Source organism: Papilio xuthus, unplaced genomic scaffold (assembly GCF_000836235.2).
Source record: "Papilio xuthus unplaced genomic scaffold, Pxut_1.1 DF826945.1, whole genome shotgun sequence".
NCBI classification, from domain to species: domain Eukaryota; kingdom Metazoa; phylum Arthropoda; class Insecta; order Lepidoptera; family Papilionidae; genus Papilio; species Papilio xuthus.
In genome coordinates this window covers 4131453-4144559 of record NW_013531704.1, presented here as the reverse complement: position 1 = coordinate 4144559, position 13107 = coordinate 4131453, and the positions used below count along the sequence as shown (strand labels likewise).

At 37.9% G+C, this 13107-nt stretch overlaps 1 protein-coding gene across 1 annotated transcript in view; it reads left to right on the top strand.

Moving 5' to 3' along the window:
• Positions 1-12611, top strand: part of unc-13-4A (BAI1 associated protein 3) — a 14724-nt gene extending 2113 nt beyond the window's left edge. Inside the window, exons 2-24 of the mRNA XM_013316432.1 lie at positions 203-404; positions 2439-2631; positions 3158-3377; positions 3874-4099; positions 4605-4783; positions 4886-5049; positions 5187-5443; positions 5586-5798; positions 5877-5960; positions 6542-6706; positions 7110-7161; positions 7383-7479; positions 7766-7898; positions 8080-8162; positions 8741-8804; positions 9176-9333; positions 9762-9852; positions 10493-10655; positions 10883-11108; positions 11309-11474; positions 11693-11852; positions 11988-12222; positions 12517-12611. Of these exons, the coding sequence (XP_013171886.1) occupies positions 203-404; positions 2439-2631; positions 3158-3377; positions 3874-4099; positions 4605-4783; positions 4886-5049; positions 5187-5443; positions 5586-5798; positions 5877-5960; positions 6542-6706; positions 7110-7161; positions 7383-7479; positions 7766-7898; positions 8080-8162; positions 8741-8804; positions 9176-9333; positions 9762-9852; positions 10493-10655; positions 10883-11108; positions 11309-11474; positions 11693-11852; positions 11988-12222; positions 12517-12611 (3626 nt within the window). The remainder of the gene's footprint in view (positions 1-202; positions 405-2438; positions 2632-3157; positions 3378-3873; positions 4100-4604; positions 4784-4885; positions 5050-5186; positions 5444-5585; positions 5799-5876; positions 5961-6541; positions 6707-7109; positions 7162-7382; positions 7480-7765; positions 7899-8079; positions 8163-8740; positions 8805-9175; positions 9334-9761; positions 9853-10492; positions 10656-10882; positions 11109-11308; positions 11475-11692; positions 11853-11987; positions 12223-12516) is intronic.
• The last annotated feature ends 496 nt before the right edge of the window (positions 12612-13107 follow it).

Below are 13107 nucleotides of genomic sequence, written 5' to 3'. Positions count from 1 at the left end.
AGCAGGGTGAATGTATCTATTATTTTGAGGACTTTTGTTGTACCGATATAATTGATTACTTTTGATGTACCTATATATTTGCATATCTTGTCTGTGACGATCTATATGACGCTGACTGTACGTTATATTCCATTTTTTAAATCGGGAAGCGACCTTGTATAAAAACAAAAAATAACACAAATTAGCCAATGTACATACGCAGGTTTTCCACGAGTGGTGCCGACCGAAGGTGTGTCAGCTTTGGGCGCTCGCCGCCGCACGCTGGACTGCCTAGCGCCGCTCGCACCGCCGCGCCGCGGAGGCTCGCTGCGTGCTCCCCGCCAGCAGCCGCCGGAGAAGCCGACCATGGCTTTCTGCAAGCGACGCCTCTCCTGGCCTGAAGTAGACAACTCCGTCAACTCGGGGTAAGAAATATTGAAGAATACGTGATTTGGAGAATATGGTTTAAATCTTATAAACTACTAAATACACTCAAAGCAGTACTTCATTGTAGGTAGTGAAAGTCTATTTCTAGTAAGATGGGGTTGATTATTACCTAAATGAAGCAATAAAAATGATACTGCAATGCTTTTACTACGGACACCATAATATCCTGTAACGAGTGGAAAGTGGAGTTAATTTCGGTAATGGCCGCTCATAAAGATGACAGTTGTGACCTACTGTGTTCCACTGTTGTTGCTCTATGTGCAAACAATAAAATTTCAAAACGGGTTGGACCAAAATATTGAATGTATGAAACATTTTTTTTCATCATCGAAAATATTTTATATCCTTTAAAAAAAACTGAATTGATTTACTTGTATACGATATTTATAAACTAGCATATTATACTTTGACAATTGTTTCCGAAAGGTATGATGTGAAATGCGGGGAAAATGATGAATAGAAATTTACATAAGTTGTTGAGTCGTATCATAGCCGACGGGCGCGATCCGTCGTCGGCGCGATAGTTTGCGGCACCGGCACAATCCACAGGACAGGTGCAAATAAAGGGAAGCCCGAATAACCGAGAACTTTCTGTGCGGCAGTAGAATAGATTGAAACTGCCTGTTTCGTAGGAAAACTTTGTTATAATTTTCTACGTATGGAGTGTGGGTTTAGTATTAAGTGTAATATTTGAATGTTACAATCATTTGTATGAAATGTGTATGAATGTTAATATGTAAGTATCACGTGTTTCTAGTCCTTATTTATTGGCGAATAGATTATTACAGGTTTGGTTTTTGAATGAGTAGAAATCAAAAATATTGGCTATTCTAATCCTAAAGGATATCAAGAATTAAGTAAAAACATGACTATCTTGTCTACTGTATCCAAAGGTTTCCACACTGATCAACCTTTTATACTGATTTTATGTTATACATGTGTAATTGAGGACAAAGTACTTTTGGATTAGAGTTGAATATTTGTATCTAGTACTTGTAATCGTTGTTATTTACTAACGTATTTCCTTATACTTCAAAAAGTAAAAAAAAAATGTCACACCTTTAAATTAAGTCAGTATAAAAAGCTCCTAAAGTAATTTCATTCCCGCGTGGGAGTCAGACCTCCACAAAGATCCGGTGCTACGATTGCTATCTAGTTTTGCATTGCTAATTCAGTTTCCTACCACTTCCTGAGGTAAAAATACTAGAGTGCTTGAAGCGTTAACTTTTTTCAAGGTTATTCGTTTTTATTGACGAGTAACTTTAATCTCCTATGGCCTTATTAGATCTAGTGCCTAAAGTATTATTCGTCTTAACTTTATAAAGTGAAATTCGTAATAATATTTTACAACAGATATTTTTAAACTAAATTTTCGAGCTAGAAAAAGAGCGTGGGTCTATTGAGGGGCTTGAGATCTATTGTTACTAGTGTTAGTGAATTCTTAAAAAAGTTCAAAGAATATACTAAACACATCCTACGCTGCGTAAAGTATTTTGATAGACAGATTATATAATGTATAATTTTACCCGTATATTGTTAAAAACATAAAGTTCTTGTTGATTTATATAACTTTTTTCATATTGTATCTTCAAACCGTCCTTGTCATTTGCGTGTGATGCGAGCTTCCGACAACTAATTACTTTTCTTTATTCGCTCGGCGTCCCCGGGCTTCGCGTATATGTCGTAGATGAACACCTAGTTATTCAAACAATTTTGTCCTTTATGATATCGTGGTTTTATTATAAAAAAGGAATACTTTAATGATACGCTAAAATAAAATAAAGTAACGATTTTTCTATAACTATGTTACTAAAAATTAATTAAGTAGATTAACAATTTTAATTCCTGATCATCCTACTTTAACAAAATATGTCTGCCACTTAATTTGCTATCTTAATAACGTATCAAATATCCCACCACTTGTATTCACACCTTGTAAGTATTGTTGGTCATATTATAAGGTATTCAATGATTCAACTTAAATAATGATCTATATTTTGACTGATTGCTAGGGTTCAAGATACAGATGGATCGTATTTCGAGAGCTTCACGGCTCTGTCTTGGCGACAAGAGAATCGTCGCCTTGCAGCGCTGCGTCTGGCGGAGGCTCGTGCCGAGCGCCCGCCCCCGGCGCCCCATGATCTTGGTTTGCCCAGCGTGTCCGCACAGCTCTCGCACAAGGAACATGAACATTTGTATACTGAGGTAAACTTTCTTCATTTTAATGGTTTACATAATTTTCATAACCTTTTTCTGTTAACAAGTGTAAGTTGTGTTGGCAGCACATGCCTTTTTATCAATTGTAATTTCGCCGTTTTTGCTTGATGTATCCTTCTGCATTATTGTTTAATAAATTGTATCTTTTACGAAATATAAGTGGAAAATATTTACCTACGTAAAAGATATTCAGTATGACAAAAACACGAATTTCTTTGCGTACCTCCGCAGTGTTCCTTTAATAAGTCAACCTTTTTGTTACTACAGATAATAACGGACTAGATACGGTTAATTGAAATCAAACACGCAACCTTTGTCGTATATTTCTAATCGTGAACTTTTACAGCAAATTTAGCGAGTGCGTAATGTGCCTGGTCTTTTAAAATGGCTCTTTTTCCAAGTGATGCTCCAAACTTTTTTGTAATAGATTGCAGAACTAATATAAAACAAAACATGCTAATTAATATGGGAATAAATGAATATCTTACTAACTTTTATTTGTTTTATAAACTAGGTGTTGTATTGCATTGAGAATGCGGTAGGCGCTCCGGCACCTGACGGTCAATTCGCGGCCTACAAGGAAGAAGTGATTGAATACGCTCGCCGCGCGTTCAGAGTCCCAGCGGACATCCACGCGCGAGCTCTTCGTGCGGCTGGCAGTGAACGACCACCAACTGTCGTGCTGGGATGTGCTGTTATTGAAGCAGACGGACTCGAAGCTAAAGATGCTAACGGTACGAAAATATCAAATAATATGTAGTTGAAATTACGAGTATCTAGTAGTAACTAATGTTTCTAAAGTAGATTTTGATTTTGATAATAGGTACATTAAATAAAATTGATGGTTTATGCAACTAGTCATTAGTTTGAGATATTTATTATCACAATCATGCAAATACTTTTCACATTAAAATCATGTTTTGAAATAATAGTTATTTGGTAGATACTAGATTATATATTTTATAACTTTGATATACATATTTTGAAAGGGATTTTTGCAAAACTAAAGTAGTCGCTTGTTCCGTCGGGTTTAAGCTTGAAATATTTTCTACCATGCTAATTAAACTTGACATATCATTGAAATGTTCGTCAATAATAAGAATGAATTGTTTGGAATGCGAATTAATTAATGAATTACACAAAGGAATAAGGTAAATGTAATCGTTAAGACTGGATGGTTCTTTCTCAGTAGAGTCATACTTGGTGATGCTGAAGAAGTAGTGTTTTTAGGATTTAGCGATCCGTATTGCATGCTCGGAATTCAACCGGCTTCGTTGCCGGCGTCGCCACGGGCATCGGAGGACGAGGGGCGCAAGCACGGCTTCCGACTGAGTTTCAAGCGGCGCGATGGTCGGCAGCAGCGCGACAGCCTCGGCCGCCTGCCCGCACGTTACATCCGCGCCACTAGTGTTAGACCGCACACATTATCGCCCAAATGGAATGAGACTTTTAAATTGTAAGACTACAGGCACATTTTACATATCTGTATTGTCGTATCTCTCTGCTACTCTTTTGGTTATTTGTGATTTATTGTTTTTGGAATGTGGTTTGCTTTTATTTCTAGTTCTTTAATTTTTAAATGTGTAGCTTAGAAATCAATAAAAGGTGTGCATATTTTCTTAAAGCTATCATTAAATAGCTGCTATTTTTTTTGTAATCTGTCCATGTACAACAATATTGGATAACAAATAATTGTATTTTCTCAATCTTTGTTAACTTCGTGTTGTCGAAAATGTTTCATAGTTACATAAGTGGAAAATTTTGTTAGAGTTATTTGTACGTGTTATAAATTAGATTTGTGTTGTATTTACATTGTTTTGAAGACAAATGGTGTATTCTATACGATAGGTTCTAAATGTTTCGCTAAATGCATGAACGTGTCGATGTTGTGTTAGATTGTGTAAAAAACATTGAGAGTTAAACAGAAATGCTACCTAATTTCTAAACTAACTCTGCGGCAGTGACATTGATGACATATCCTCGGATGTTCTGCACCTGGATATCTGGGACCATGATGACGAGAGTTCAGTGCTGGATGCGGTCTCCCGACTGAATGAAGTGCGCGGCGTACGCGGCCTCGGCCGATTCTTCAAGCAAGTCTGCCAGAGCGCCCGACAGGGTAGTCAGGATGACTTTCTTGGTAAGCAATGCGCAATCTTGACAATCAAGCGCTTCGCCATTCAAATTGCACAGCGTTGAAACTTTCTTTCGTTTTTATGATTTACTCCTGTTTTTTGAAAAGGATGTGTGAATATTCCACTGCGAGAAATACCATCAACGGGCGTGGAAGCGTGGTACAAACTGGAGGCGCGATCGCAGCGCTCGTCAGTACAGGGACGTATCAGACTTCGTCTCTGGCTGTCGGCCCGGGAAGCTGGTCGTCACGATGACGACAATTGGCAGCAGGTTAACTGATTCAGATATTTTAAATAAATTGTACTTAGAGCAATTTGCATATTGTTTGGTGTTAGTTTTAGGTTTAAACGTTTGGGTTAGATATATCAGGAATTTGAGATAATAATGAGAAAAATGTTTGTACCAAGGTACGACAACACGAGCGTCTGTTCGGTGTATTGCTCGCGCATGAAGTGGAAACTGCAAACATCTTGAGGGCTGAATGTGGCGGCGAGAGCGAGGCCGGGAGCAGTGCGAGCGCGGCATGGGAGGGCGAGCTGTGCGGAGCGGCGCAGACTTTACTGCACCAGCACGCCGTGCAAGGGGATCTGAGCACGCTGCAAGCTGCGATCGCTCGCTTTGCAGCGGCCTGCCGTCTTAATAGCGAAGCTCCGTTGGATCCAAAGTATGTTACTACTACATTTAAGCTTTTTAATAACTAACTGCTGCCTGATTATCAACGGTATGTTCAACATCGCATTTATTTGACTTTCATTGAACCAATCTTTTACGGATTCGCTGATTGTAAAAAAATATTTCTCACCCAGGTACATGTACAAGCTTCTAACAGAGTTGGAGAGAACATGGTGCGCTCAGGAGACCCTGTCCGGTGGCGGCAGCGGCGACGCTGGGGTAGGAGTATCGCGTGACGAAGAGCGTTGGCTCGCCGACTGCTTCGGAGAGTTCGTTGACCGCGCTTTGCACCAGCTGCGCCTGCACCGAGACTTGTACCCAGTGCTGCATAACATGAGTCTCAATCAGTAAGATTTATTTTAAAATACTTTTTATTTTATAATTAGTTTGTTAAATTCATTTAATTTACTACATTTATATTGCAGATTAGAATATCTGTTGCGATGCCTAAATCAACTGTCGCAAATGAAAGCTTTCTGGCGTTGCTGCCCTTTCAACAAGGAAATAAGGTAACCTTATTTATTTTAAGGAAATCCCTTAGGTATAATATTGAATACGAAATCTATTTCACTTCATCACAAAGTAATGTTGTATTTTTCTATAATACATTTACCTATTTTAAAAACACATTCAGTTAAATTCACTGAAAATCTAAATTTTAGTGATTGACAATTCGGTTTTAAGCAGTCTTATTTCAATTAACACTCCAGAAATGTATATGTATATTCTACAACATGGTAGAACATCCTACTTTTAATTAAACCAGTTGTCGAGAATATAAAACGCGAATTACACTTTTGTTACCCAAAGATGTAGGAATTTACATTCGGTACAGTCTTGATAAATTTCACTCCTTCATTTAATTGAACATCTGTGTTCGTTTTCGCACCAAAATCGCTTTAACCCTCTTAATAATTCATTAATCTTAACACAGGCCACATATTAAGAACGCAACGACCTCAGTCATTTTCATACTGAATCGAAACTAAGGCTCTTAGTAACCAATGAATAGCTCAGCAGTTAGTAAGTAAATCAATATAATTTTCTGAATGAAATGGGGATATTCAATTGTTATTTTTTTCTATCCTAGAAGTGAAATAGTGGGCGCTCTTCGTAAAGGTACCGCGGAATGGTACGAAGCTCTCTGTGCCCAGGATACGAGGTCCGAACGAGGCGAGGATTTGGTCAATTTGATCACCTTGGTCCAGATAGACTTGCAGCAAGGATTGACTTACTATCATCCATTGTTTGAAACGTAAGTCTTAGTTACATTTTTTGAAATGCTGCCGTAATACCGTCAATAATTTTACTTTAAAAATGTACCGTATATCGTTAATAATAAAACAAATTTCGATATAATAAATATCTCCAATGGTTTTATAATTCTTTTTAAAAAGCACTTTAATTTAATATAGTTTTCTGATCGGCGTCAAGTATTATCTAGATTTTCTTGGTTGACGTTTATCGTGTTTATTATAATGCTTTTTCAATGTATATAAAGCTATTAAAATTAACTAAAAAGATAAAGAAGCTAACAGAGCGATTATGTTGACAGAACTTTAAGTTTTCTCGTCACTTAACAGAGTCTAGTAATAATCTATTGTTTGTTGTATGTCAATCTACGTGACTGAACATAAAAGAATTTCTATTTGTTACAGAACCAATAACGTGCCGTATTTCACTGTAGTGTTTACGCAGATCGATAAAATGGTAAGTTTCATCAACTTAATATAACCGTTGTAAAATATTACACGAAGAATGGTGATCCTTTTTAAAGTTTTGTTACAATATTCTTAAGTACAGCCATCTTTAATATCGTTAAGTGCATTTAAAGTACTTTAAAACACGAAACTTTGGTTCTGCTATCTAGTTTATAAACTTGTTTTTTTTTCTTATTTAACCATACTAAAAGATATGATAATTTTATTAAGGTGTCAGAAGATGTTAGACTGTGCGTAGAGCATTGGATAACAGAGGGCTGGTGTGGCGTGGCTGAAGAGGAATTATATGATGAACATGGAAACGGAGGTACATTGACCACATGTTCTTTAAATTTTGTTACTCTTATCATTGTTTGCCTTGAAGACAGATCTAAAGATACCTTGGACTGGTTAACTTCTAGTGTAGTGTCTCTTGAAAGCAATGAAGTTAGCCTAAGTATTGTGGAAAGTTCAAGGAATCCTCTCGGACTTCGGACTGTAGTTCTTAATGGTTGGCGGAGATTGTTTTAGAACTGGATTACAGACCGTGTACAAATGCTAACATACGCTTTGTTCTTGTTATTTAACTATTAATTTAGTCTTTGGTGTATCAGTGTGCGTGGTGTCGGCGAAGACGTTGCCGTTCGAAGTTCTAGCGGCGGTCCGCGAGCTGTGCGCCGCAGCCGCGCCTGCACCCTCCCCACACCCCGCCACAGACCCACCGCCGCAACTGCTCGAGGCCTATTTGTAATTATATTTAACTTCGGTATCGTTAAATATCATACACAAGCTATAATTTGACAATGATCAATGTGCATTTATTTGTTTGTTTATTATAAGTACATATTTAGTCCTTCTTATTGTTAAATCTGTATATAAACGTTTTGTAATACTTTTCAATTTCTTAAATGTTTATACTGTTTAACAGTTGGTTCGAGCCCTTGATCGACCGTTGGCTGGCTGTGACAAAGACAATGGCGCTACAGAGAGTGCGCGCCGCTGTTGAATTAGGTAAGTTCTTATTTGTTTTCGTATTACATTTATATGTAATGATGATATGTATATGATTGGTATGGTAATTTCTACTGTTCTTTTCTAAAAAAAAAAACTTTTGTAAAACATTTCTTTGTGTCAGTATTATGAATAATATGTGTAAGAATTTATTTGTTCTTTTAGTTGGAAAAAAAAATAAAAAATCTGCAATATATTTCTTTCGACATCTGAATATATAGCTCGGTTTGTTTTGATACAACCCTAATTCCAAATCTTTATGTAGACAAATTAGTTTGCGTAATTGCTTAGAGTGAGGGATATAAAAGGTCCGTGCCAAGACACAGCGAGCGTTAGATTGGTATCTAAGTCGGTGCGGCACGAGACCATTAATTAGTGCGATACTGATGACAAAGAGCACTTAATCGCTCCTACAATGAACCATTCACGTATTCTATAATATATAAACAAACATGACTGACTATGTCACTTTTATTCTAGTCGGTTCTTTTTTTGAAAAAATGTAGATAAAGTTAAATATTTCGATAAATTTTATTTTATATAAGGTTTTGATCTTAATTTTCAAATTGCACATCTAGATCGACCAGTGGAAGGAGAGCATCTCGTTAAGCACAGCACTTCTTCAGTCGACACTGCCGCTTGGTGAGTCACTTTATATTTTCAGTACAAAGGAAAATAATATGACTTTTTCGCGTTGTGTAGAGACGCGAAGCGACAAGAAAATAATAAACATTTGCTATAGGAACTCTTGTCCTTTGTTTCTGAAATTAACTGATGCTTTATAGAAAGAAAGAATGTGAAATAGAAAGTATAAACGTTTTTTGTATATCTTGCATTTTAAAGGTTTTCAGCTTACATACATCACCGAATGGCTCTACCCAACCCTAAATTAGTGGTTACAAGACCCAAGTCTGGCCCAGTACGAATAGGTTGACTACAAATGTGTATTTTTGATTAAAAGGAATATGTCTAGTAATGTGTGCCGCCTAGAACGTGCGATTTTTGTGTGTCAGTTTGTACCACATGCGTCTGGTGTGGCGCGCGATCGGGGGCGCGGAGGAGAGCGCAGGCGGCGGTGTGCGGCTGCTGGAGGCGGCATGCGCCACTGCGCTGCACTACGCCGACCTAGTGCACGGCGCGCTCGCCGACCAGGGGTACTACGAGAACCATGGTAAGTGCAGCAGTAGTATCAATTTGCTCTATCGATTGTTTTATGAACGATTAACACCTATAACATAATAAATACGTGAATTTATTGCCTTTCTAATTTCACGATACTCTTTCCAAATTTAACATGATAAAGTCACGTTTAGAAACAAACAAGTTCTTAGCTTCGGATGGCAACGGCTAAGGATAGTTGCAGTAACAAAGAGACATGACAAGCTCCGAGATCCATTTTTACGACCAATGTACTCATTCATCTAGTAAACAAAATACGCTGTTAATGGATGCTAAAGATGAGTACCAATAATTTCTTGAAGTTTATTAACTTATTTTACAACAAAAGGAAGGACAGGAATGTCTTGGTTAAGAAAGCACAGAATTTTATTACATCGAATGAAATTCTTGTTATTGTATAAAAATCCGTTTGTATACCAGGGCAAAATAAAACAACGGAGGAGATATGTACGATTGTAAACAACCTGGAGTACGTGCGGCGCTCGCTCGCCGAGTACGACGATGAGCACATGTAAGTGCATTGATAATACCATTTGCCAGATAAATACAAAGTGAAACAATTTGCACAACCCATTTATGTTACAATGCGTTTTAGATTGTTTTAACGTTGTTATCTTAAGATTTATTCTTTCTTTGTCTAAAAATCATTAGGTTACTTATTAGGTTAGGTTATTAGACACTTTTTAGATTGTAAAACCTTGTATGTGTATTCGAAGATACGTTTATTCTACTTTATAGTTTACCGCTTTGTTAATATTACAGAGTATTATATAACAGTTGAAAAGCTTTCTGTACTGTTAAGAGATCAAGTAATAGTATAGTTCCTTACAAAGGAAGATTTTCAATATAAACGCTTAAGAGTTGTTAAGATTTTCTTACACTTCAAAACTTTCTTCTTCGTATTTAATAATACTAGGAGAAAAAGCAAGTGAGAAGTTGTTTGAAGGATGTAGAGTCTTAGTTTAATACGGTTATAAAATTTATATCACTTTGGTGTTTCACCTATATCGAAAATAAAATTCTACCAACGAGCTGTACCCTTTATTTTACGATAAATTAAATAATACGATAAATAATAATTAAACTCTTAGTTCATTCGGTCGGTTATTATATTTATCTGGTTAGATATTAGATATTGCTTTAACATTTAGTGTAAATGACGACAACGCAAGGCAACTGGTTCGTGGCGCTCTCAGCACGCTCGACGCGCGTTCATCCCGCGCTGCGGCGCCGCTTGCAGCGCGTGCTCGTCCTCCGCTGCGCAAGGCGGTGTTCCATCTAGCGTGGTCACCAGACACCTTGCCAACTCCGCAGGTATTCACATTCGCAGTATGTCCGCATAGTAACTCCGCATAGTAAATGATTTGCGAATTAAATAAACTTAGCTTTGATTCCGACATATTTCGTTTTATAGTTGCATAATAAGGTACTCATTGTATCTCAGTATTCGCAAGATCGTCTCTTACAAACTGCCCTTCTAAATATAATTCTCTACACTCTTTATACAAATATGCAAATTACATAAAATCTTATGTTGTCAGGCTATAACTCCTTTATTGGAGTTCTTAGATCAGCATCTATCGTCATTGAATACATGGCTGCTGCCGCGTGCATTTACTCGAGCTTTAGCCGGGTGTTGGAGCGCGGTGTTGAAGGAAGTGTCGGCTCAAGCGGACGCGGGGGGCGCGGAGAAGCCAAGGGTCTACCATCACCGACTGAGAGAGGCACTTGATTTGCTCGCTGAGTTCTTCCATGCAGAGGGAAAAGGTAAGAACGAATTATGCTCTTCTGTTACTAAAGTTTATCACTAGTAATACAGCTACTTATTCGCTCAATAGTCGACATATAATATGTTTTCCAAAATAAAAAATAACAATAATTAAACAAACTATTGGAAAACCTGTCGGTCATTGGAAGACGTTATATAATCGTGTTTTAAGCTCGAAGGGCATTTCTCATATGGCTAGGTCTGCCGATGTCGGATGTACACAGCGGCGAGTGGTCACGGCTGGAGCAGCGCATGCAGTTCCACCAGGCGCAGACAGAGGAGCTGCTGGAGCTGTGGCTGGCTGACCGCGTCATGGACCAAGCGCGCACCCCCATGCCTTCTCCCTATGGCTCCATATTAGTCAGGTTGGTACAGTCTCCTTCTAGGTTTGATTCCATATGGTGGTAGAGTCAACTTTCTTTATAAGTTTCTTACGCTTCGTTCTATCCTTAACATCTATAAGCTTGTTTTTCATACATTGTGGGATTCATCATTCAAAAATTAATCAAGTAAAATTTCTATTCCACATCTCTTCCATTGTTATTAGATAAAATTGTTAATACGTGAACATTGTTGTACGTAGAGTGTACTTCAACCACGACTCGCTGTGTGTGGAGGTGCTGTCGGCGCGTGACGTCATTCCACTCGACCCTAATGGATTGAGCGACCCCTTTGTAGTGCTCGAGCTACTTCCAAAGCGACTGTTTCCCAAAGCTCATGAACAGACCACTAACGTTCAAAAGGTAACATAACTTTATTAGCTTTGTTGCTTCTATTTAAAACTAAGTTGTAGCGGAAGCGAAAACAAAATTATGCGACGTTATAAAATAAAAAGAAAAACAAAACACTAGGGATGTAATGACTGCAATTTTTAACAGAAAACGCTAAACCCGGTTTGGGACGAATGTTTCGAATTCGCGGTGTCGCTGGAGGCGTGCCGCTCCCCGCAGGCCACTCTGGCGCTGTCGGTTTGGGACCGCGACGTGCTCACCGCGGACGATTTCGCGGGCGAGGCTTTCGTGCCGCTGTCGCGCGTGCCCGGCGTTAACAGCCACGCGCCGCCCGACCCGCTGCGTCCGGTTGAACTGCCGCTCATGCAGCTACATGACCGGGGTAAGTGTGTGAAGAAGTGGGTGTTGCAGATTTAAACGGACGCGTGTCGCAGATGTTAAATCGTCGCGAGTGTTCGTTACAACGCGGAACTCCGCACTTTACCAATATAGATGCAGTCCATACTACTAAAAGATTTGTGTGTGTATTTTCTGTTTTTTTTTTTTAAGTACATAATAAGTTAGTTAACTCGAGTTTAATCGTAGTACAGAGAGTGAAACGCCGCTATTACATCTTAACGAAAACAAACTCTAATTAACCACGTAACAAAACCATTTACAATTGACATCTTCACAGGGCATCCGATTTTGCAAATCCTGGAGTCACGTACAACGGACAAAATGGCGATGGATTTCGTCAAGAAACAAAAATTACGATTCGCCGAACAGTAAACGTATTTAATCTCATTACTTCTATTTCAGTTGTCTCTTCGTTTGTTTGTGTATACGCACAATGTCCATATAAATGTCGACAATATATAAAATATAAAAAAAACTCTTTTTAAAATTCTAATCGTTTAAATGCATTCATCAACTTAGGTGTTTTTTGATGGTTATGAAACATTCGTATTATTGTAAAAATTACTACAAGACTGTGTCATTCTTCTATTCGCGAGAGATAATCTTGAAAAAAATAAAATTTCAACAAATTTTATATGTGTATAGCGTGCACTTTCGGAGCTTATGTCCTTAGATGTTAGTCTCTATTAGAAACTCCCGACCAAGTATTTTAAGACTCGTTGTAAACTTTTATTTTTATATTTCTTACTATACTTCGTAGCGTCTTGGATACGAACTACTATCATATTATTTTGCAATTAATATTTGCTCAAAAACTCTAACTGTAAACAGCTAAAAACTTTATTTTTTTGTTCAATACTTTAATTTA